Source organism: Patiria miniata, unplaced genomic scaffold (assembly GCF_015706575.1).
Source record: "Patiria miniata isolate m_02_andy unplaced genomic scaffold, ASM1570657v1 HiC_scaffold_4, whole genome shotgun sequence".
Taxonomy (NCBI): Eukaryota; Metazoa; Echinodermata; class Asteroidea; order Valvatida; family Asterinidae; genus Patiria; species Patiria miniata.
Window position 1 is genome coordinate 10373292 of NW_024037071.1, and position 26770 is coordinate 10400061.

The window sequence follows — 26770 nt, forward strand, 5'->3', positions numbered from 1 at the left end:
TACCTTGTACTTCAAGGACAGGTATGCACGGTGCCTCGATCATGATCATGATGATGAATGGAATAAAACATGTGCACCCATCCGGCGAAGAGCTAACGCCATAGCATTGTCATATTCACGTGTACTGTGCGTGGTGCATGGAATGGAACGTGGGGTTAAAAGCTATACATGTAGATTATTGTGTACCTGTGTCGTTTAGGTTTGCTTCATTTTGTTCTTATATTGGCCGGCTCGGAAAACAATTATTTGACACCATATTGAGTTAAAATATTTGCTGAGAATTTGCCGGGGAGGGGGGGGGGGAGAAATGTATACACTGATCTAGAGAAAGATGTCCCCTATAAAATAATGATGCCTCCTCATTATAGTAGGTGAAATATCATTGGTCCTCTCTATGGAGACGTGCTGTACATGCATTTCGCTGGTTGCATATATAAATATCCGTCCGAAATCATATAGCAGTCAAGTCGCTAATAAACATGTCGAAGTCAGCAAATGAAAATTAACATGATATAGGCCTATGCACTGCCCTGTGCTAGTAGATATTGAGGCGCGTGACGGACAAAACACTACTGTGTAATGACTTGTTCTCAAGTCTAGGCCAACCGGAGAATGTTTGCTGAACCATGATTCAACCACTCGTGACTTTTGGAATGGAAAAATACAGTCACGCAGTGAAGTTGTCTATAAATAGTCACATCATTGGCGCTGGCCCATGTAACCATCTATGGGCGTTTTCGAATCCCTGTTCTTGACAACACGCGGGTAACACGAGAACGTATTCTCGAGCTGGTTGTTACGAACGCGCGGATGCGTGTCGCATCGATATAAAGCAATGCAAAATGGCCGACAATCGTCTGAATTTGTTCTTAGGCCTATTCCAAATGAACGAGGACGACTGTTGCAAAACCAGACATGCGGGGATGAAATTGCATACCTGCACTATAATGGTATTCTTATTCCCATCATTAGGGTATTAGCAACAAAAAAAACACCACAAAACAGTTTACGAATCTGCACAGTCCGCCATTTTGTTCAAGCTGCACCTCGCCGAACCCTCCATCAACCGGGGAGTGAAAAAATCGATCCGCGAACGCCCTCTCGGGTCTGTTCGTCACGTTCGAGACCGCTGTTCTCGTATCGGGTTAACCCGAGTGTTGTCAAGAACAGGGATTCGAAAACGCCCTATGAGTGCAGAGAAAAAAAGCCACATGTTTAGCGTCCCCGCCCGCTTCCTTTTTGGAGGCAGCCTCCTTTTTTTTCTTCTTTTTTTTACGCGAAAAAAATGATAAATTGTAAACAGTGACATCATTCTGGCCTCTTTGTCTGTTGTATTTAGCCCATATAAAGCTGGTATGTCGTTTCTGAGTCCGAGTGGCGGCCATTTTATTTATTCGAGACTACAGAAAAACACGAAAAGTGCCTAGATACATGCACTGTTTGGCTAAGATGGCTAAATATGTGAAAAGTTGAAATCGTGTGCTTTATTTTGATACCAAAAGTAACTGCTTTTGACAAGTATAAAGTGTTGTTACGGCCTGTCAAACAAAATCATATTTTTTATCAACAAAAGCAAGGGCCGATATTTTTTTTTTAGGTGTACATTCGATTCTTAAAAAAGGCCGAAAGAAACAGCAAAGTTCAGTAGATAGAGGAAAGTATACGCTTCATTTTCATGTGAAACACGTGCAGGAGACTTTTAATGTTTGGTCCAAATCGCCCGTTGAAAAATGAAGACTTTTGTCAGATTTCATGATTTGCAATCACATTTACGCGTGTAAACGAACGTATGTACGCCGACGTACGTTGGCCTAGCCTGAATGCAATGAATGACTTATGAATATTAAGCAGGCCCTGCTCATCTCAGTTTTGTACAAGAGGGAGTGAAGTGATCTAAATAATATAATGTCCGTTCTGTTGTCTCCTCCGTCGCCCAGAATTAAAATATATTTTGTTGTTGTTGTCTATTGCTATATTTCTGGCAAAACAAAACTCACTTTTGAAGGAAAGCGAACGAAAGAAAAAAAATCGTTTTCGAATTATTTGCCGTCTCGCACATAAGGCGAATTTCTTTCGGACCAAGGTTCTTCCTCAGACCGGAGACTAACAAAGTAGTCTCAAGACTAAAGGATGCAACTTCGTTTTGGTGAAAATATATAGGAATTGATTGTCTTACTCAGTCTGCTTAAATAAGTCAAATAAGCACTGCAGGACACCTGATTTCGGACCACAACAATTATTGCTTACTTGCTTACTTGCTTATGGCGACTCTGAAGGTCGGACTCTAGTGAAAGCCCTTCAAACCACTCTATCCACCAATCATGCCCACTTAAGCCCGTACGCACTGCTAGGAGTTTGATGTAGTCCTGAGGTGGCTGTCCTCTTGATGTCTTTCCATGTATGGGTTGCCTTAGTAGAACCTTGGAGGCAGCTTCGTCCTTTCTCCTTGCACAGTGTCCTGCAAATCTCAGCATTCTTGTTCTCAGCCTCTCAGAAATTAGCCCTAGTTTCCCATACAAGTCCTTATTGGTGGTATGCGCTTGCCATGGAACATTGAGTGCTTTCCGTAGTAGGTGTAACAACCATCTAGGTCCTTTCTGAGCTTTGATAGTGTCCAAGTTACTGCATCATATGTTAGAACTGGTTCCACGGTGACAGTAAACAGCTTGATCTTGAGGTCTCTCGGCAATTTACTCTTCCAGATTTTGACTATTCCGTTACAGGCTTTCCATGCCTGTGCCTTTCTGGTGTTAAAATCCTTCTCGCTGCTGGTAATCCAGGCTCCTAGATATTTAAAGTCCTGTACAATTTCTCGGTCACTTCCATCCAGAGTGTTCATTGCAGATGGTGTTTCATTGAACGCCATGGCCTTGGTTTTTTGGCATTCATTTCTAGTCCAACCTTTAGTGCAGCGGCTTCTACCAGATGTAACATCTCTTCTGCATCTTTCAGATTGTTGGCAAGAAGGGCTATATCGTCCGCAAAGTCTAGGGCTATCATTGTTTGCAGACCAATTCTCCTGCTTCTCCGAGGTACTAGTGTGAAGCCAAGACGCTCCTGGTTGTCTTCCAGTGCCCTCCTCAGTACAAAGTCAAGGACTATGATAAATAAGAAGGGGGCCAATGTGTCTCCTTGTAGGACCCCTGCTTGAATGGTGATATCTTCAGTGACTCCATCCGGTGAGGTGACCTGGGCTGTCGTATGCTAGTATGTGATTCCTATAACAGCAACAAGCTTTTCTGCATGGTACTCCATAGACTCTCAGTATGTTGAGCATTTTTTGTCGGTGGATTGTTTCAAATGCCTTCTTGAAATCTATGAACACCAATGCTGCACTCAGATTGTGGTTCGTAATTTCTTCTACGATCCTCCTCAGGGCTAGAATCTATGAAACTGTGGACCTTCCTAGACGAAAACCATTTTGATTCTGGCGAAGTACAGGGTCAAGGTATGGTCGAATCCTATTTAGTAGCAGCTGATTGTATGTTTTTGCTACCGTAGATGACAAACATATACCCATGTAGTTCTTCCCTTCCCTGAGATCTCCAGTCTTCGGAATCGGAATCGGTTGAGAAGTGACCACTGATCTGGTTATCTGCCTTTCAGCAAAGGATCATTGCAGAAGTTGAGAATGATATCATCCAGACCACACCTTTTGAGTACTTCTGGAGGGATATCATTTTCTCCTGGACTCTTACCTTCAGCGATGTTTTTCTTTGCGGCATTGTATTCCTCTCGATCAAAGGCATCTGTTCTCATGTTAAATTCCTCAAACACTTTGTCAAGAATGTTATTTTCATCTGTGAAGTGAGAGTGCCAAAAAGATTTCATTTACCGTACCTGTATTTAGTAATAGACATAATCTCCAGCGCCTTGAGTACCTAATTTATTGATGGTAGATACGTGCGCTATAAGACTCCGGTATTATTATTATTATAACCCTCCCTCAATTTTCTCTCCTCCAGGTTCCTCGGTGGGCGTGTGGACTAGCCGCAATGACCATTTTCTTATATCAGAAAATACGAAACGATGTGGAAGGGCAATGGCAAGAGATAAGGAAGGGTGTTGGGGCATCATTTTCAGGTTTGCTTGGGGGAAATCGATGCACATTAGTCTGGTTTCTATAGACCTAAAGATACCGAATATTTTGACGGTTGGAAGCCAAGGTCGAGGCGCTAATATCGCGTGACCAAAAGGGACAGGGAATCTTCCAGTTTCTGAAAATGTCTGAAGTTTGCCGATCACTAGTTGAAACCTGCGATTTAGGTTAAAGAAAAGCGCAAGCGTAAGCAATGTCTGTAAATGTAATGCCTTTAATCAGTCTTGCATTTTTTCTTTTAAATTATTTACATCGAAACTCACTTCTGCGAGAACGGGGGCTGGGAAGGTTGTTAGGTCAGGAAAGCAGACTAGATGGACGATACAGTGCACCACCAAGCATATTGGCGGATCCGGGCGGGAGGGTCCAACTGGGGCCATTCCCCCCTCCAAAAATGTGCTAATAAATGACACCAGTAGAACGAAAAACAGGACCATTATGGGTTTGAGAGAAACACAAAAAGCCTTCAGATTATATGTCCCACAAAGGGTTCAAGCAGTGACAACTTGAAGGCCATGCACGTTCGGCTAAAGGAAACAGTGTGACAAAGTATTTCTTTTATTTCTCTCTAAATGCCAAAAAGTGAAAATTCACTCCATTCGAGTGAAGATTCACTCCCACAGTCGGAAACTAGGGTCTAGAAGTTTTAGAGTGAAATTTCTTCAATCGTAAAGATTGAGTGTTCACTCGAGTTTCGTCTGAAGTGGTTCTTTTTTCAGACTATTTCAATCAAACATGAGAGTGATTTTCACTCTAAATCGTCTAGTCCCTAATTTCACTCTTTGGAATTTAGAGAGTGGTAAGTGACTGTTATCTGATTTGTAACTAACTTTTATCTTTTATGTAAATAATCTTTTTTTCTGATTTGTAACTTAGTTTTTTTCTGATTTGTAAGTAACCTTTTCTGATTTTATAACAAACTTGATTTTCTTCCCTTTTGTGAAGTTTTTATTCCGCAGTGCTATATCATGTATTTTTTTCTGTGTCATTCTAACACCACTAACAGTCTTCGTGACAATCGAGATGGCTATCTGCATGCGGATTGGTCAAAGGCCGGAGCTATTTTTAACATTGATGCTTACGACGATGTTCATGTTCTTCACAGCGCAATGGCAGACCTACTCTCTAAATTCCAAAGAGTGAAAATTCACTCCATTCGAGTGAAGATTCAATCCCACTAGTTGGGTCCAAAACATAAGTTCCGTGACCATTCTCTGGCTAGGATGGTTTGACGATGGATTTGACTTCTATGGACCATTTATAAAGAAATTAGCCCCCCGGTCCCTCCCAAAAATTCCAGCATTTTTTGCTAGGGGGCCAAATCCAAGATGGCCGCCAGCGCCATCTTGAAAAATTAACTTTTGAACCAGAGCACCTAGAATCATGTATGAAGACACTTTTTCAGGTGAGTCGACCATGAGGATTCCGATTCCGACATCAGTTTGACGCTATGACGTCATTTTGACCCAGAAATCCAAGATGACCCCCATTCGATAGAGCAAAAACATAAATTTCAAACGGGAGCACCTAGAATCATGAATGAACACATTATTTTGGCAAAATCGTTGTGCTGATGCAATTTAAGAAGGTCCTGGACCCATCCAGCATAAATGGAGCGAGAACCCCGCAGCCAGACATGATGGTCAATGGTTCTTATTAAGGAGTGAGGTCCGAATGGGATCGAGGGCCATATCAGCTGGTTTTAAAAATGATTAGCACAATGAAGTTTTGTCTTGTTTTAACAAAGCACACTTCATTTTCAGATTTGTCCCCACTGACTACGGCAATCATCATAATCATCACACTGAATTATTATATTGGCACCAAATTATTCGCTTTTTATATATTTTATATCACAAACACTGCTACTTCTTACTGTTATTGACTCCTCGGATTGGTACGCGCACTGTAATGATGCTGTGGTTTCCCTGGTTTGTGATGTGAATTGAGAACATAGCTTACGACAATGTCCACTGTTCAATGTGTCCTCCAGTGTGGTAGGCTTTGCGAGTAGGCCACCGATCACCGATTACCTCAATTGAGATGTGGGAAAATCAAGAAAAAGGTCCTGTAATGGAGCGGTCAGAACTGTCATTTGCAATAAATGTCCTGTCTGACAGTGTGTCTGTGATACATTTAGGTTGACCTTTTAAAACACCAAGAAACTAGACAAGAAACTTGAAACAGACCTACAAAAAAAGAAAAAGAGAGGTTGACGAATGTCAATCTCAGTCTTTGTCTATGTCTGTTGTCTAGTTCTGTTGCCCAGCTGTGGCTTCAGCTGCCAAGGAGCTGCAATCGAGTCTGGGGGCAATGCATCATAAAACAAAATGTAACATGAATTAAGCAAAGCACCCAGAATCAAAGCCAATCCTAATTTCGTATGATCACGCATGGCCAGATTTCAAGAGACACACATTAACCATGGATGATCAGAGCTTGCAAGACAAAATCGACTGTCTGATCGATCCTGCATTATGATCACCCCTATGCACTTGAGATCAGATATCACCCTCAAATGTCGTTTGAAATGATGTGCGTAGCTATCAGAAAATAAGTGAAGATGACAAACTCTCACGAATGCTCCATGCCTTTCTCCATGAGGATCAAACGATCTTCTTTGACCACATCAGAACAGTTATCTTTGAGGACAAAAGCTAAGGGCACTTTAGAGCCTCCTCAGAGATGACAGGATAAACCTTCTCTGTGTGTATGGCTTCCCAACATCATGCGAGGGAAAGATTGCCTTCCACTCCCATCCTCGAAGGAGACAGAGCGACCTAGACTGTGACGCGTCTGTGGGGGGAAGGTGGTTCTTATGTCGAAGCAGCACTGTCCTCCATCGGTGTCAGCATAGCAGATAGCAACTGGTGCACAATGTGGCTGATAGGCACCGAGGGTCAAGAAGCTAGAGCAGGAGGAGAAGGAGTTCTGCTTGCAATCTGCTTTGCGTGGGAAGAGGGGGTAGATCTGTCACTCCCCCTCTCACCTCTCTCATCACACAGTATGTCATAAAGCTACCAACCACATCTGCCAGAAATGCAACCGTCACCCTTCTCGGGATAACTTACAGCAAGGAGCTTATTGACTCTTACTACAAGCTTGGCATGGGGATCAGCTACCTAAATGTGCTTCTCCTCCGCGGCCTTTAGACCATGCATGACCAGGAGCGGTGCTCTGTCTCTCCTGAGGAGATCGCTGAAGGAGAACCAAGCATCAATGAATGGCAACCAGATGCAGCCGAGCAAACTATTCGGAGTCATGATGGCTTGAATATGGAGCAGGGGAAGCGCAAGGCTTACACTGACTGCCCAACAAGTCAGTTGTGAATCATGTCAAAGACAAGCTGTCTTAATCATCGGCACTAAGAGCATGGCTCTGTACGTTGCATGATTAGGGTGGATGGGCGGCTCACAGCGCCGTGTGGTCCTTTATGACGTACCTGCTTTCATCTCAGCCTCCTCATCAGCCAGTATTTGTGATTTATATTTGCTCATCCTGGATATTTGCCTTTTTCTAATGTACAAGAGGTTCTAGACGCTGCAGAAACATCAAGTTACAGCGGTGCATTTCCTCCTCCTATAAAGTTGTTGTTGAGAAAGTCATCAGTGTCAATGTCACTGATGATTGGTTCTTCATCAGCGATTTCCTGAACTGATGACATCTTTGAGCCGCTCAGCCACATTGCACACTAATTGCTTACTACTATGCTGACACCAATAGAGGACAGAGCTGTTTCTACAAGACCCCCCCCCCCCGACGTGTCATGGATTAGATCACTCCGAGGGTTGGAGCGGAAGCCGATCTTGCCCTCAAACTCCTGGGTTAGGATATCTTTTATATAGGATGACTTGACCCTGGATGTTGGGATTAGGGTTAGGGTTACTGTTATAACTTATACTTATATAACCAAAGAAGATGGTCTGAACCTTATAGAGAGTTACATTGAGCATGCGTGGGAGTTTGTCATCTTCACTTATTTTCTGATAGCTACGCATTATTTCAAACGACATTTGAGGTGATATCTGATTTCAAGCGCGTATGGCTGATCTGCTGCAGGATCGATCAGACAGTTGATTCTGTCTTGCAGGCTCTGATCTTCCAAGGCCACTCTGTCTCTTGAAAGCTGGCGTGATCGTACGAAATCAGGATTGGCTTTGATTCTGGGTGCTTTGCTGAATCTGTCTTACAGCACCATTAGCACTTTGTTTTATGATGTATTGCCCCCAAACTCGATGGCAGCTCATTGGCAGCTGAAGCCGCAGCTGGGCAACAGAACTAGACAACAGGTATAGACAAAGACTGAAATTGGCATTTATCAACCTCTTGTTTTTCTTGTCTTTTGTTGGCCTGTTCAAGTTACTTGGTATTTCATAAAGTCAAGCTACATGCATCATGGACAGATATTGTCCGACAGGGCTTTTATCCGAATTGTCAGTTGCGTGGACATCTCCAAACTTGTGCGGACCGCTCCATTACAGGGCCTTTTTCTTGGGATTTTCCAACCTCTCATTTGAGGTCATAGAATCGGTGGTCTTGTCGCAAAGCCTACCACACTGGAAGACACATGGAACGATGGACATTGTCGAAAGATACATGCCTGTTCCCAATTCATTTCAATTAAACCACCGAAACCACAGCATCATTGCAGTACGTGTACTCCAGGAAACGTATAACAGTAAGAAGTATCGGAAGTGTTTGTGATATAAAATATATAAAAAAAGAACAATTTGGTGCCAACATATATGTAGTGATTATGATGATGATGATGATGATGATGATGATGATGATGATGATGATGACATGCCGTAGCCTCATTAGGGACACAACCTAAAAAAGGAAGTGTGCTTTGTTAAAACAACTCAGAACGTTGTTGTGCTAAACAAGTTTATACAAAATCCAGCCAATATGGCCCTCGATCCCATTAGGACCTTGCACCTTATGCTGGATGGGTCCAGGACCTTCTTAAATTGCATCAGCACAACGATTTTGCCAAAATAATGTGTTCATTCATGATCCTAGGTGCTCCCGTTCAAAAGTTATGTTTTTGCTCTATCAAATAGGGGTTATCTTGGATTTCTGGATCAAAATGATGCCATAGCGTCAAACTGATGTCGGAATCGGAATCCTCATGGTCGACTTACCTGAAAAAGTGTCTTCATACATGATTCTGGGTGCTCTGGTTCAAAAGTTAATTTTTCAAGATGGCGCCGGCGGCCATCTTGGATTTGGCCCCCTAGCGAAAAATGCCGGGATTTTTGGGAGGGACCGGGGGGCTAATTTCTTTATAAATGGTCCATAGAAGGCAAATCCATCGTCAAACCATCCTAGCCAGAGAATGGTCACGGAACTTATGTTTTGGACCCTACTACACTGTCGGAAACTAGGGACTAGACGTTTAAGAGCGAAATTTCTTCAATCGTAAAGATCGAGTTTTCACTCGTGTTTCGACTTAAGTGGTTCATTTTTCAGACTATTTCAATCGAAAATGAGAGTGTTTTTCACTCTAAAACGTCTAGTCCCTAATTTCACTCTTTGGAATTTAGAGAGTACATCTCCGGAGTGGTCAGATTTGGAACGTCGAGTATTGATGAACTGCCGATGCATTTATAGGGTCTGTGATTTACAGACATGGGTGTACTTTGGAAGATATTTATGTTGATTGAAGTAGACCTTTAAACATGGCCTCTGATGCTTATTAGTGATAGGGTATGGGTCTGGCTATTTAGAAACAAAAATAAATAGGCAATTAATCGGGTGCCAAGTTGTAGACCTTGCAAGTATAGTGTTTCAATATTGTTATAGATGTAGTATTATTTGATCCCGTGTGGAATCAGGGGGTTCCGGGGTCTATATTGACAAAGACTGTCCTGATGCAAATGATGTACTCAGTAGACACAGGTTACTGTTGATTTCACGAAAGATTTAGCAGTACTATTTTATTCTTGACGACACTCTGTTATTAATTAGGAGAATTAGAAGATTTCGGGTTCCGGATTCCAGTCAGCTGTGGTGATTGTTTCTCCCCCAATCATTCGGGCTGATTTTGTGTACTGATTCCCACCACTACTCGGACGCCATGCTTTTTCCACACTTACCCCCAAAACGACAACTTTATGCACGACCTAGCCTTGGTCAATGCTCTCCTCGTTATTCGTCCCGTACGCGGTCAATCGTCGGCATATATCCTCACGCGCTATGCACATGCATGTAAAAATACAGCGCAAACAGCGACCTCACGCGGCCACTATTTTTATGCAAATCAGGTGAAGACGAAGTCGAGCCTTGGTTCAATCGTCGGCAAAAGCTTATTTTTTCTTTACTTTGCGCTAGATTTCCAGCGCACGACCTCGTATGCGAATACAGATAAGTATAGGCGGGGCTAATATGTGGAGTGTCCAATCACACCTTGGTAAATCCGGACGTCATCAAATTATTTGCAGCTATTCCACCTTTTGCGGACGTGACATGAACCACAGTTTTTGTGCATTGGTGCCGTGTGCAGAGACACACAATGTGTACGTGTATGGATTATGTACGGTGCCACGTTTCACTATGCAAGTTTCCACGCAACGATCGACCAATAAGAAAACGACATTTAAGGTCAGCTAAGGCTATTAACATAATGAGCACCACCCCCAAAACCTCACATGGACGATTGAACCAAGGCTCGACTTCGTCTTCAACTGATTTGCATAAAAATAGTGGCCGCGTGAGGTCGCTGTTCGCGCTGTATTTTTACATGCATACATGTGCATAGCGCGTGAGGATATATGCCGACGATTGACCGCGTACGGGACGAATAACGAGGAGAGCATTGACCAAGGCTATGCACGACCCTACGAGACGCACACTTCTATTGTCTAAAGTTGACCCGAGGTCACGCACTTTCGAAGCCCATACAGTGCGCTATATTTAGAATATCATGCACCGATTCAGGTCAACTCGCCCCCTGGCCGACTTGCCTCTTACCGACTCGCCCCCTGACCGACTTGCCCCCTGACCGACTTGCCCCCTGACCGACTCGATGTGCGCGTAGTAGCGTTCACGGTGACTTCCGGCGGGCACGGCAGGTACCGGTGGGTGCCGGCGCGCGACAGGTACCGGTACGGCGGGTGCCGGCGCGCGGCAGGTATACCCGCGTTCACCGTTTGTCAATGACATAATTTAATAATTGTAAATCTCGACTCTGGGTCCTCAGTTTCATTAAAAAATATTTTTTCAGAATAAATGATGTATATTTGAAAAATCAAAAATGTTTTTCATTTTTTGGTTTAGTGGTGTTCTTATCAAACATACCGAAAGGTTTTGAAAAAGTTATAAAAGAGGCTCAGAAATGGAACTTGCAGAACCAAATTTTGAATTGGGCAATTGTAATAGTTCAATCCCAAAACTCAGATAACAAAGCTGATTTGCTGGACCCTCTGTGTTCCCCTCCACAGCCATCGTAGAGGACGTTCTTCTCGAGTCGGTGAAGCCAGACAGAGCTGTGCCGTTTCTGCCCAAGTAAACCTGCCTGGTGCGCACAGCTAATCGTGCAAGGCATCACAACGACCCGTGCATCCTTCAGATTTGGCGTTTGATCTGGCTGTTGATTTCATCCCATCGGGTAAGTATTATTATTTTTTTAAAAATATTATTGCATTACATTTCATGCACACGTATTTTGTCGTAAGGTATGCAGTGGTTGGAAACTGTAACCGCTTCGATGAACAAAATCTATATTTAGGCCTAATCCAAATTGTTGTACATTGTTTCAATATGGCAATTTCAAAAGGATTCCGAAACGAAATAGGAAACTTAAAGACGGATCACTTTGAATCGGACAGTGGTTTACATTCGAAAAAAAAAATGAGAATCGTGAAACATTCATATTACTCCATATTACTCCATCATTATTACCACCGATACCTGTCGCCCCCTGGCAGTCACCGTGAACGGACCGCATGTGCGTAGATGATTTCATATTTTTAGACCACTTTTTGATTTTCAATATCATTTATTTTCTACAGAATTTCTCCTGAAGGACATTGTTAGGCACAATGGCCGCCGTCACATCGTCTTCGCCATCCCAGAGCAGTTGCAGGTCGTGACGAGGGCTCGCCGTTGGTACATCGACGGTATACGTTCAAGGTGGTGAAGAACAAGGGCGGATCCAGAGCACAATTTTGGGGGGGGCCAAAAAAAATTTTGGTCCCCCCAAAAAGTGGGTCTAACAAATTACGGCGTGGGGTTCGGGGCCCGCGAGGGCCCCGAAAATTTTTTGGATTCTAGATGCTCTGTGGTGCGATCTGAGGCAATTTCTGACCACTTTAACCAATTTTTTTTGAGGAAAAGATGGTGGTGTACTCATTGCCTGCCTTTATTGCGATGTCACATTAAAAAAAAAAAAAAATTGGTTTCGTTGGGGGGGGGGGGGGGGGGGCCATGGCCCCCTTTGGCCCCCCCCCCCTGGATCCGCCCTTGGTGAAGAAGCCCTTCTACCAGCTCCTAAGGCCAAAAAAAAGTCTCCGGTTTCTGGTATGGAGCTTGTCCAAAAAGTGGTGCGGCGACGCGGCTTTTTTCTTTTTTACCCGACTCTTTTGCTTCAAATGTGCTTCAAATGTCGGCTGATGACTGCAAATGGTGCCCGACTAAACTTAGTGCAAATATATGGGAGTCCAGAGACGCCACATAAAGCTTATTCTCGATCATAACCCCATCTAAAAACACGTTGAAATTGCGCAGCAGCAGAATTCCAGTCAAACCAGTGAGTTTGGCGGTTTTGAGACATCATCTTTCATTGAAAAAAAAACTTTTTCATTTTGCCGACGCGCATGGCTACGGCGACGCGCGCGCATACCAGAAACCGGAGACTTTTTTTTGGCCTAACTGTTCATTGCTTCGTCAGGAGCGATGATGTCTGCAAGCAGGTGCCGGTGATGTACGCGTTGATGTCGGGCAAGAAAGCAGGTGACTACAAAGCCGTTCTGCGGGCGGTGAAGAAGGCCCTGCCGGATGAGTTGGAGCTCCAAGAGGCGATGGTGGACTTTGAGGCAGGCATCTGGAAGGCCTTGTCAGCCGTATTCCCGCAGGTATTAAATCCTGTTCTAAGATGAGGAAAAAAATTATCACTTCAAATTTGTTCAGGATTTACAAAAGACCAAGGAAAATAATGAAAACAGATAAAAGAAGTGTGTTAAAAGCATGATGTAGTATTAACATTTTTTATCAGTGTTCGGCTGTATTAATTTGGCAACAAAATAGTACATGTACATGAGAATAAGAACTTAATAATCAACTTGTTCCGCGAGGTTGCACGCATTATTGTGCACTAAGGCCTGTCAACTTCTGCCCTGTCAACTTTGGGGTCATTATTTGAATTAGGCACGTCAGAAAGTCGACGTTTGAAGTGGGCCCAATACTTACATCTTCTTTGTTTTTCAACAGGTTAAACGCCTGGGCTGCTCGTTTCATTGGAAACAGGCCGTGTGGCGGAAGATCCAGGTACTCGGTCTTCAGACAGCGTATAAGCAGTCCAAGGATGTCCATCAACTGCTGAAGGAACTAATGACCCTACCCTGCCTCCCCGCGGAGATCATCGAGACAGTTTTCCAGTCGTTGCGGGAACGAGCAGAGGGGCCTCTGCTTCAGCAGGTAGACCTAATTTGAAATTGAAGTAGTTTGAAATTGTGCATTGTTGAGATTCGTCAATGTTCCCGGCGTCTAGGCCAACCTTTTCGGAATCACTAAAAAATAGTATTGCATACATATCTTGCATACATATCAGAAAATATTTGAAACTTTGCATGGTAGTATGAGAACAGTTTCCGTTGTGGGCCAACCTTAAAAAAAGTCTTGCATATACATATCAGAGAAGAGTTGAAACTTTGCATGGCAGTATAATGAACGGTTCGCGTTGTGGTCATGTTTTGATTACCTGAAATGAAGCAGTTGTTTGAGAAGACTCAGCGTTCCGATAATAGTATGCTATGTCAACCTTAACTAATTCTGATACATATCCTTTTCATGATTTCCATCTTCTTCAGGTGTTCAAGTACGTGCACGACACGTGGATAACGTCAGATGTCTGGACGCCGTCTTCCTGGTCAACCTTCCTGTCGAGCATCCGAACCAACAACGACGTGGAAGGTTGGCACAGCCGCCTCAATTGGAAGACGGGCCGAGCCAACCTGACCCTCTACGAGCTTATATCAGCCCTGCACCGGGAGGCTCTCTCTGTCGGCATCCAAATGCGGCTTGTTTCTGAGAAGAAACTCAGCAAGTTTCAGCGGCGACAATGGAGAAGTCAGCAGGCCCGACTCTTCGCCCTCTGGGATGAGTTCGTAAGTGGGCAGCGGACAGCTAAACACCTACTACGTGCAGCTGCCAACATCGTCGGACAGGCGCCAGATGACAAGTAATGCACAGAGTCCATTCTGAGGTTCATAGTCCATTCTAAATAATGACAGTTAAGAAATGTAATTATAATCAAACCTTCACGAATCTTTAACTTCAGTATTGTGCGTTTACAACTTCAGTATAAATAATGACAGTTAAGGAATGTAATTATAATCAACCCTTTACGAATATATAACTTCGGTATTATGCGTTTACTTTTACATTCTGAGGTCAACACGACATCCTGAATAACAGTTAAGGAAAGTAATTATAATTAACCCTACACGAATCTATAACTTCAGTATTGTGCGTTTACAACTTCAGTATAAATAATGACAGTTAAGGAAAGTAATTATAATTAACCCTTCACAAATCCATAACTTCAGTGTTGTGCGTTTACTTTTGTTTTTCAAATTTTATGAAGTGCGAATTTATTTCGAATGCATGTCCCGAATGGTATCCTAGTGAGGGATATGACTTCACGAATCCAACTTCAGTATAAATAATGTAAGTTAAGGAATGTAATTATAATCAACCCTTCACGAATCTATAACTTCAGTATTGTGCGTTTACAACTTCAGTATAAATAATGACAATTAAGGAATGTAATTATAATCAACCCTTCACGAATCCATAACTTCAGTATTATGCGTTTACTTTTGTCTTTCAAATTTTATGAAGTGCTAATTTATTTCGAATGTCCCTAGTATATAGTAGTCCCTGGTAGCCTAGTACATCAGGCCTGAGAGAAAAATGGTGAGAAGATGTCATAATAACACTTGACAAAAAACTGTTCATTGTTCTCCTTGTATTTTGATTTTCCTTGGTTTTTTGCTTAGGCTAAGGTCTGCAATATAATAATTATAATAATTACAGTATCAACCAACTAGGCCTTTCGGATACTTTGAATTCCACTACACAATAACAACAATAAATGGTATTTAAACCATATAAATAATAAAACAAGACACTCACTTACCGCTAAGAGTAGAGGGTCCAACAAATTAGCTTCGTTATCAGACTTTTGGGGATTGAACTATTACGATTGCCCAATTCAAAATTTGTTTCTGAAAGTGCTATTTCTGAGCCTCTTTTATAACTTTTTCAAAACCGTTCGGTATGTTTAAAAAGAACACCACTAAACCAAAAAAACCAATTTTTTTTTTCAAATTTATATCATTTTATCTAAAAATATTTTTTAAAACTGAATTTTTTGTTTGGAAACTAAGAACCCCGAGTCGAGCTAGACAAGTAATGGCATTATTGACAAACGGTGAGCGCGGGTATATCACCGTGAACGCTATGCACACAGTACAGGCGCTAGCCCCACGGGCCCAAAGCCACGGGCACTCCGCGAAAAATTAAGCGAAAAACCCCACTCCGCGAAAAATCAATATGTGCTAAGGTGTTTTCAACCAAAATTAAAAGGATCAAAAGTTTGTTTGCATTTGTACAGGAAACCTTCAAAATGGCGTTTGAATAATGTGGCTCCATTAAGTTTCACGTTTCGACAATGTGTTCTCCTCCACGGTCTTTATTTTTTTTTCACAATGTCCCCGTACGGTGCATCTTTTTCCAGGGGGCGAGTCGGTCAGGAGGCGAGTCGGTCAGGGGGCGAGTCGGCTATGAAGGGAGTCGGTAGGGGGCGAGTCGGTAAGCGGCGAGTCGGCCAGGGGGCGAGTTGACCTGACACCCATGCGCCCAGATCGTGTACCGTTATTGTAGCAGTGATATAGCCCCCTCTCGTGATTAATGATGAATCTCAATAAAAACACAATAACACTTAAAGTCATTCTCCTACATAGATATGGTAACATACATTGAATTTGCCTTATTCTAAGCATTGAAGGAGATGAAGATTATTGTGGTCGATTACGGTATTGTTACCCCTGATAAACAGGCCCAGAATCCTGAAACAGAAACTTTGTCATCAATCCCAACGTCTATTTATTTCCATCCATTTTAGGAGGTGCATCGGAATGATGGCTGAGGATTATACCCCCTTTTTATTAACCATAAAATAAGGCCGAGTAAAAAAAAAGAAAAAAAAGTTTCTCGTCCGGGTTTTTGAAAAATAGGAGGAAGAGGGGCTTTTTATTTTTTATTTTTTATTTTTTCAAGATGGCCACCATTTTAAAATTTCCTGCAACCGTTGGTGTTTCCAATGTTCAAAGACACTTTTAAAATGAAAGACAAGTTGGACAAGAGAACTGAACATATTAACAGTGTCCTTTAGAGTTGTATTGGTCTACCATGGAGGAATAAGAACACACCCAAGAACAGTTTTAGATGCATTTGCTTTACCGCCAAAAGTCGCGCGAGCAAATTCTTTAAACACATGCTCCAGCGTGAGCTAGTCTCATCATACCGGTTGCATTCTGGCTTTGAAGTCAGATTCCGGTTGAATTTTCAAACGACTGTAGTCTTAAACTATCAATAGACATACATGTACGTAGTCTGGTTCCCTAGACCTGACAATTATTCCTGACGCTCACGTCTCAGCCTCGACTCCATGGGCGCGTAGATTCATCAGGAATAGTCAGAATCTGTTGGTCTTGGAACCAAGTGGGTGAGTTTTGTTGTGAACTCGCCATGCTCGCACTGTCGCAGGGGTAGCGATCACACGTCGAAATTATGTGGTGTACAAAGTGACCGACAGAGTCTATACTGAAAACCTCGACTCCCATATTTCGCAAGTATTATTTTCCGATGAATTTGTGGACTATTTCAGTGTTTTTACAGCATTTTTCAAAAATATAAAATAATAAAAAAAATCCAGGCAGCCTCCAAAAAGGAAGCGGGCGGGGACGAGAAACTTTTTTTTTTACTTTGCCTAAGTATACAATCCAAAACATAAAATTTTCTGGGATTTCAGGACTTAGTACCCCTTTAAGGCCGAGTAAAATAAATAAAAGTTTCTCGTCCGGGTTTTTGAAAAATAGGAGGAAGAGGTTTTTTTTTTCCAAGATGGCCGCCATTTTAAAATTTCCTGCAACCTTTGGTGTTTCCACTGTTCAAAGACACTTTTAAAATGAAAGACAAGTTGGACAAGAGAACTGAACATATTTACATTGTCCTTTAGAGTTATATTGGTCTACCAAGAACAGTTTTAGATGCATTTGCTTTAACCACCAAAAGTCGTGATTCATTTTGGATGAGTGATTTTACAGATAAAATCAAGCACCAAATGTCAACTCTCAAAACCTAAAAGAGTAAATGCCAAGCTATTAAGAATGTGGGTTTTGGGTTTTTTGTCATAAACATATGAAGATTGATTGCAAATATTTGAGGCAATGTTTTTATTCTATATAATTGGTCAGTTTATTTTTGCAAGTCTATATTAATTCTACTACACCTGTACACAGACTTTACCTGCAAATGCATCGAAAAGATCACCGAGTGTCGTCTTGCCATCAAATACTGTCCGTGCATACCACGGTTTTATAACTTTAATTTTGGTTCGTAAGGAAACGCAAACGAAAACCATTGTGATGAAATCAAACAAAACAAAATGAAGATTCGGGCTTTAATTTCTTGTTGATGAATGCATGGAATGCACTGAGTGACTGCTACTAGCATGACTAGTGCTAGTGAAAACATCGGCCGCGCGAGCGAATTCTTTAAGCACATGCTCCAGCGTGAGCTAGTCTCATACTGGTTGCATTCTGGCTTCGAAGTCAGCATTAACCGCATACAGTACGGCAGACAGATTCCGGTTGAATTTTCAAACGACTGTAGTCTAAAACTATCTATAAACATACATGTACGTAGTCTGGTTCCCTAGACCTGACAATTATTCCTGACACTCCCGTCTCAGCCTCGACTCAATGGGCGCGTAGATTCATCAGGAATAGTCAGAATCTGTTGGTCTGGGAACCAAGTGGGTGAGTTTTGTTGTGAACTCGCCATGCTCGCACTGTCGCAGGGGTAGCGATCACACGTCGATATTGTGTGGTGCACGAAGTGACCGACAGAGTCTATACTGAAAACTTCGACTCCCATATTTCGCAAGTATTATTTTCCGATGAATTTGTGGACTTTTTCAGTGTTTTTACTGCATTTTTCAAAAATAAAAAATAATAAAAAAATCCAGGCGGCCTCCAAAAAGGAAGCGGGCGGGGACGAGAAACTTGGTTTTTTTTTAACTTTGCCTAAATGTTTCCTATCGTTTCGTTTTGCGGTAACACCATGTGGTAATAACTACTGCTTAGAAGATATTAGTTCTGAGAAGAACTTGTCCTGCTTATTATCAACTTGCTAAGTAGTTTTTTGTTCTGTTTAGAACAGTCCTGCTGTAAGTTCTAAAAGAACTTGTCTTTGGTCTCAACGTTTCGACTAGCCTGCTCTAGTCATCGTCAGTCTCCTGACGATGACTAGAGCAGGCTAGTCGAAACGTTCACCCCAAAGACAAGTTCTTTTAGAAATTACAGCAGGACTGTTCTAGACAGAACAAAAAACTACTTAGCAAGTTGATAATAAGCAGGACAAGTTCTTCTCAGAACTAATATCTTCTAAGCAGTAGTTATTACCACATGGTGTTACCGCAAAACGAAACGATACCGATACCCCACCATGCAAAGCCTCAAATCTTATAAATGTTTCCTCACAAATGCACGTATAACCAGTGGCGGCGTCAGACTCTAAAATTAAGGGGGCGGGGGGGCAATGGGGGGGGGGGCAAGCAAAGAATTTTTTTTTGGGGGGGGGGCAGCCAAAAATTTTTATTTTCAAGCCTGTGAACGCGCGCGCGTACCATTGCCAATGGTCCGGAAATAAGCTACTAGAGCAGAGTTTTACTAGAGTTTTACGAATGAGAAATGTATCAAACCGCAAAATGACGTACATGTATAACAAAATGTATAACAAATGTATAGAGATGTTAATTGGCTGAACACTATCTACGGCTGTATTAATGCATGTGTGGCGTGTTTTATCTTAAGTACCAATGTTCTAATGCTTTCATTGTGATAATTTTATGAATCTTAACAGCGAAGAAAATAAACATTATTAATATACTTGTAGAAATTAAGGTTGGGGAGGGGAGGGGGGAACTGGGGGGTGGGGGGCAATGAAAAAACTGTGGGGGGAGGGGGGGAATGCCCCCATGGCCCGCCGGCCCGTGTACAGTACATTAGCTAACTTTCATTGACGTGATTCACAGTAGTGTTCCATTTTATGTATTGGATTGGCAGGCTAGACGTGACAGAGTCGGAGCTCGCACTTTGCTTTGGTTACCTGTTAACAGCGATCCTATCCTCGGACGGACAAGAATTTTGGGACCAAAAGGTATGGCAGGCGCAAGGGACAAAACTGCAACCAGCGGGCTCTGCGAACGGATGACTTCAGAACCAGCAGTCAGCTGACTGGCAACCGTTCTGTGAAACTCCGTTCGGCAAATACACAATGACTAACATTTATTCCTTAATAGCTAATATCGTCTCAGACGGAATCTGAACTGTGTTCACCAGGCTCAATCGACGGGCAACGGATATTTTTTACCCGGCAGGCTTGAAAATAGTTGTAATTTGGTTCGTGGATAGTAACGAATGTTCTTGATGATTCCGCAGGTGTGTGGGGTGGAGTGGAGAGAAATGGTGGTGATTTCTACAGTAGTGATGACCGTCATTAAGTTGGTCAACCATGCCGTATTCATCTGAAGACCAGGAAACAAATTGACAGTAGCGGTAAGCTAAACACACCATTTTTATTACATTTTCTGACATTCATTTTCAAATTCTGCAAAAGACTCTAATGGATCTGCCATGAAAGATTGTACACTGTAAAAAAACAATAGGCAAAATGGGTTGATAATTCGACCAATGCTGGTCGAATTATCAACTGACTACACTCTTGGGCAAATTCTTCCCAATAGTTTGACAGTTTTTACCCAAGTCAACCCAATATGATGTAATTCATACCAATGCTGGGCATGTTACATTGCCTAACAATGTTTCATTCAACCTTTTACAGTGAATTTTCTTAAAGTTCTTTTCAATTGAAATGGATTCCGAACTATTAACATTGGTTTCAATCATTTTTTTTCGTGCTAACAAATTATCTTTCATTTATTTATTTATTAATTTGTTTTTTAAGTTTATTTTTTTATCGGGCAAGTCATTACATGCGGTGTTCCATTGAGTCTTAGCTGACACAAAATACATAGATTTTAAGCAAGGTTGACTGAAGATAAAAACTCAGAAAAAAAGAAGGCCCTCGGTTTCCGTTTGGTCCGTTCTTATATTTTGTTCCAGTTTTGTCTATTTTATGTTACTTTTTGTGGCATTTGAGCGTCATTTCTCTTGAGAATTTGGGCTGTAGCAAAGCAAGCTCTTGTCGAATTTTGGTAGTTTATTGTTCCAAAGTCCTTTTAACACTGAACTGACAATTTGATATCATATTCAATCGTAGTACCCTGTTGAGTTAAAATGGACAAAACCTTTATTTTTAATCATATTAATCAGTGTTTTTTTTTACTAGCATTCGCGAGCCGAATAATGAGGTGTGGATTTACAGAGCAAAAGAAGGGCACCCTCTGCTTTAACCTGAAATTAATCTAATCAAAGCGTCTGATCAAAGCATGCATATTTATGCGATATCGCAACTCAGCAAATTGGAGTGGACTTTTTACTAAATCGTGACGCATTTCATTCCCAAATCAAAACTAACGGTTTGATTGGTCAATTCGAATGCAGTGTTTTGTAATACAACAGCCGGGCGCGTATCGCATTACATTATACAGAGCGCGTGACCACAGCCATTGTTGCTGTGTCTAGGTGTTTTTTTATTCATGTCTATGACGCGACACAGGTGAATGACCGAGGACCCGATATAGAGAGCGCCCGCTGATTGGTCAAAATCTGGAGGTCAAGATGTGGTTGTCTTGCATAATTAATCAGCGAATCTGTTCAAAAATTATAGATCGTGGCTCCGCCATAGTCTATTACATAGACTAACCCAAAACAGGCAGGGTTTCAATTTCTCCGTATTTTCTGCGTCTGAAACGGATGCGATTTTCCACAGGGCACCAGTGTGGTCTCCACACTCCTGCACATTGTACGGTTCTTGTCATGGCGGTCGTTACCAAGGAAACCACAGAGCTGTACCAGTACCAGCCCTGCGTCTTTCTTATTCTGTTTGGTCTGATAGGATCCAAAATGGCCAACAAACTTATAGTGGGTTAAGTAAAAGAATACTCATTACCAATATATGTTTGTTTTTATACAGACAAACAAATAAACAAACAACCCAACACACCAATAAAAATAAATAAATAAATAAATAAATAAACCGGGTGCACCCTTGCGTTGGTGTGTACCAAAAGTGTTTGACATCCGCTGGGAATATTCCACAGTAAAACAAAATGCCATAACAAAATGCCAATGTATGCATTGGCAGTTACCTTTATTAGCCCCTTTTAGCCAGATGCCTTGTTCCTGACCATTCACGTAATTGTAGCTGAATGTCTTGTTAGAGTTGTGTCCAAAAAATCAGCTGCGTGCCCCCTGTCGGATTGTTTTGATGCAACCCTGGGGTGGGAGCAAGGACAACCTGTACATGAACTCGATTATAATTCTATACAGATCCTTGCTATCAGTTTATCCAACATTTTTTATTAGAAGTTACGTTCCATTAAAACAAGCAAACCAGACTCGGAACCACATTTGGGTTCTTCTTTTTCAGATCGCTTACGTGACTAAGTCACCGATGATTCTTCCAGACACCATTCTGATTGGGCCAATGGCGATGCTAGCCAATCAACACCTGTCTAATCCCCTGCCAAGTCACCTCTTACTGTGGTCCGTTATGGTGAGTCAGGGTTACTAGACTTTAAGAAAATTCCAACGAACAAAAGACAAATAGACCATTATCATGTTGTGGCCATCTTGAATTTTTCCCCGTTCAAATCAACGTAACCAAAGCGAGGCCGGAAGGAAAAATAGTCTGGCTTCTTTTCGCAAACAAACAAAATTTATCATTCAGTACTGTAAGTAGATTCAGGGAACATGACTGAAATGGTGGCAGCTTAAAAAGGTTTATTGTTTTATTTCAACATTACACTGGCATCTTCCTGAACTGTAAAACTGGCGTTAAATCTTCACAAAGAAGCTGACTCGATGATCATCAGCAGTAAAGAATAAAGGTTTTTTACTCCCAAAGACGAAATTGACGCAAGCCGTTGTTTAAATGCTATTTGAGGTCTGAAATCCATGTATTTACGTTTGGAATAATTGTTACCATCATCATTGAGGTTGAAGTATACATGATCGACGACGGTTAGGGCCAACCGTTACCTAAACGTTCGTCTCGGAACATCTATGTATAGTACATTACCCCAACCAGCTGAGGATTTTAAACTGATCATAAGAAGTTTTTCTCAAGGGGGACTTATAGGCCTTTGGATGGAAATAATGATGTATACTTTTTTTCGCAGGTATACAGCGCACTTGATCTGCTCCGCTACGTTACGGTTGTGAGCCTTGTGACGTTCTTCACCTGACATGTTTCGGACCGTACCCAGTGAAAAAGCAAACAAACGGTAAAAGCATCGGTGTCAGCGGTTGGATGCAGAACGGTAGGAGCGATGTTCACTAAATCGATGTGAGGAATAGTAGCAGCAATTTAAGTCCTGTTGGATGAGTGCTGATAGTAATAATAGCAGCGATAATTGTGATATGGTGACAAGGCGGGAAAAGGAGTAGTAGTATTTACACTGGTGGCAGTGGTGGTATTGATGGCTGCCAATGGTATTTTTGAGTATCTATGCAAACAACAGCAATACTGATACAGATGGCAGCGGTGGGATATGAGTAATATTAGTAATTACTGATATTAGTAATTACTGATATATTACTGAGATATTACTGAGTTTTAGTGCTGTAGTGGAATCTCTTAAACTTATCTTTTAATGTCCTGGTGGAATCTTAACTTTTGGACCATTTCACTTTGTTATGGACGGATTTTGAAGTTATTGATCTTTGCAACTATGTTTTTATTTAGGGTTCATGCAATATTATTCTCTTAAGAACATATTTTGTAATACTTTCTACTCCTCTTAATTTTGTAACCTATTTGTCATCCCTTTTTGGTTAATCGTATTGAAAAAGTGCACTTCTTCAGACGTTTACTATTTTCCGTGAATTTCTTGACAACTAAGGGCGCTGCTTCTGTGATGTCATTTCAGGAAGGCACTCAGATTTATAATTCGCATTATACAGTCCTTTAGTGATCGTCAAAAACCCGGGTCCCTCCTACCCTCTCACACGCAATGTGTCCCAAGTCTCATCATTTAGAACGCCCAAATATAATAACAGATGAAGGCAAAATGTACTTCTTCGATAATTTATTTACAATATGTCTTCAAAAATACACAAAAAATCAATAAATGGGGTGAGCCATTTTCACACTCTAATTACTGCCAAATGTAGCACATGACAACTGGCAAAATAAAACAAAATACAGTGAATGCGCTACAAGCTTCAACATCAAATATTTGAGCACCATTCAATAATTGAAGACTCTTGTCCTAAACACTATTCAGTTACATTATAAAATTGTGTTTATAAGCGTGTTTAAAACAGGTGTTCTTTTGGCCTTGAATTGAATAACAAAAATTAGATAATATTTGCAAGAAACAATGTTACTCCCGATTTACTGTAATTGTCCGGTAATGTCCTCAAAAATTAATTACAAAAGCTTTTTAACCTATCCCGGTATGTACACAATGAGAATTAATGTTTAGTTGCACCGCGTGGTTTGCAAGGTGACCACTATACATTTGCGATTTTAAACAGCGTTAAGTACATGTAGTTAAACGTTAAATATTTGCATCATATCGTTTCAAAGTGTTACAATTGTTACAAGTGTTACAATCTCATGTTAATTCAATTTGTATATATTTGATTATTAGTGATGTCTTTTTGAACTGTATGGACGTGACAACCCGTCGATGAAGGCAAAATGTATACAAGTGGGGTAAGACTGTTAAGCCATTTTCACACCCTAATAACTGACAAATACAGTTCAACTTCACCAAATGTAGCACACGGCAACCGGCAAAATAGAGAAAAATACAGTGTAATGCGCTACAAGTTTCAAAATCAAAATCAAAGAAGAACGCGTTCATAATCTGAGCACCATTCAATAATTAAACACTTTTGTTTTAAACACTATGCAGTTACATTCTAAAGCGTGTTTAAACAGGTGCTCTTAGCTTTGAATTAAATAAGAAAAAAATACCAAAATAATAATTTCAAAAAAACAATGTTACACCCCCGATTTGCTGTATCTGTCAGGTAATATTAAATGTCCTCAGAAGTTAATTACGAAAGCTTTTCAACCTATTCCGGTATGTACACAATGTCAGATACATGTTTAGTTGCACCGCGAGGTTTAAAAGGTGACCACTTGACATTGGCTATTTGAAATAGTGTTAAGAACATGTAGTTAAACGTCAAATATTTTCATTATTTGAAAAATTAAAAAGTGTTTTATAAGTCTTACAATCTAATGTTAATTCAATTTGTATATTTGAATATTATTTGTGTCTTTTTCAACTGCATAGACGTGACAACCCATCCGGAAAATATCTGATTATTTTTAAGTTAAATGCATTAAGCCTTTTCTCAGTTCGGAAATGATGAATATGCAGAGATTTAATTTACTAGCCCGAAGATGCCTTTTTCAGTCGAGGTAGGATGTGGTGAACCACCTTCTCAACGAGTGTTTGATCGAGGCCTGAGCTTTGTAGTGGGAAATAGTCCAGCTGGGGAAAGCTCCGGAGATGATTTGCTAATGTTTTTACTCCATCCAAACTGAATGCATTTCTACCGACATACAGCGCTTTCAAAACATGACCAGTTGGAAGGATTCGGATGAGGGCTATGACGTCATCATCATTCAAATAACATGACTCGCAACCAAGATACTCCAGGGAGGCTGTAACTAAAGGAGCTAATGTACTCACGTGACCATGCATGTTGATATTACGTAACCCAAACCCATCTAACTTGCAGTCTTTCAAAGCATCCACCAGCTGAATGACAGAATAATGAGATAGTTCAACCATCGTTACACCAAACAGCTGAAATTCATGTTGGGACAAACGTATCATTCTTTGTGAAATTACCTCCGGAGAAAACACTGACTTTTTGTTTACATACACCATTAATGTCAGCCGGGACAAAATAGTTTCTTCTACTGATCCAAGTAATTCCTCTAAATGACGAATCTCTCTGTCCCCTTGTTCAGACATGGTATACCGAACCGTGAGTGCCTCAACTACATTCAAGTTTACAGTCACAACGATACGTAGTGCAAGTGTAATATCGTCATACGTACCGCAGTGTAAGTCAATATGCACGCCTTCCAGTGACGTGTCGGGAACTGATCGTAAATAAAAATCTAATGCCATCAGATCCTCTCGGGTATCACAATGCAGATACCATTGTTTGACCAGTTCATTAGCCAACTCCTTTGAACCAGAATCAAAAAGCAACAAGCGCAACAAGTCATCTCTCTTAACATTGTACTGTTTGTGTACATGATTTAGAATAACACGCGCAACTTCGGGCGACCGCCCACAGCAAAACCGAAGGAGCATTTCCATTTCACCAAGATTATCAGAATCAATCTGCTCCAACATTTGGTGGAAAGTTTCGATATCATGTTTATACAAATGAACCAGGTAATGAGCAGCAGAGTATTCTTGAAAGGATCGATGATAAAATGTGACCACTTCTTTGATATAAAGACCGCTGATGAAACTTTCCCTCTGCAGGAAACCAAATTCACAACCGTCATGCAAAGATGAGGTACATTCAGAAAATTCCTCTCTGTCGAAAACAAATCGTGCGTATGTTGAATCTAACAGTCCATTTAATGCAATACGTCCGAGGTCCTTCAAGACAGTGTTCACTCGTTGCCGCAAGTGATGGTCATCTTTAATTCTGCGTCTGACAAGAACCTCTGCGAACTCGAAGTAGAGCGCTGTGATATTATGTGGCAAAGAATACTGATTTTTCCAAATGATGCACACCACGTGGCAAACGATAGGAATCTCCGTCAGTCTATGAAAAGATGGGATGGAGTCTAACCGCGCAATTAAAGTCTCACCCGACGTGATATTGTCGGTAAAGTGTGACTTGATAAATTTGTTTCTGTTTTCAATTGAAAAGCCTAAAATCGTAACCTTGGCGAAATTCTTGTAACTATTCTGAACATACTCAACCATATGAGGTCGCGTTGTTACCAACACGTAGCTATTGACCAAGACTTTGTTTTGAAAAACATCTT

General features: G+C 41.3%; 1 protein-coding gene and 1 long non-coding RNA gene across 2 annotated transcripts; both read left to right on the forward strand.

The window, feature by feature from the left end:
- The first annotated feature begins 9625 nt into the window (after positions 1–9625).
- LOC119739938 lies at positions 9626–23769 on the forward strand. The gene is made up of 5 exons (XR_005272637.1): positions 9626–9678; positions 19672–19765; positions 20047–20163; positions 22160–22285; positions 22911–23769. It is a non-coding gene; the product is annotated as an uncharacterized LOC119739938 (long non-coding RNA).
- Positions 12566–15266, forward strand: LOC119739937. The gene is made up of 4 exons (XM_038215079.1): positions 12566–12619; positions 12990–13173; positions 13529–13735; positions 14128–15266. Exons 2-4 carry the CDS (start codon positions 13021–13023, stop codon positions 14500–14502), a joined length of 735 nt encoding a protein of 244 aa, XP_038071007.1. The 5' UTR covers positions 12566–12619; positions 12990–13020; the 3' UTR covers positions 14503–15266.
- Positions 23770–26770: the final 3001 nt, after the last annotated feature.

Excerpts from the sequence above, each read along its gene's own strand:
- LOC119739937 (XM_038215079.1), top strand. The coding sequence starts at position 13,021 with ATGTACGCGTTGATGTCGGGCAAGAAAGCAGGTGACTACAAAGCCGTT. Across the intron at positions 13,174-13,528 it reads TGTCAGCCGTATTCCCGCAG|GTTAAACGCCTGGGCTGCTC; the intron begins GTATTAAATCCT and ends GTTTTTCAACAG. Across the intron at positions 13,736-14,127 it reads AGGGGCCTCTGCTTCAGCAG|GTGTTCAAGTACGTGCACGA; the intron begins GTAGACCTAATT and ends CATCTTCTTCAG.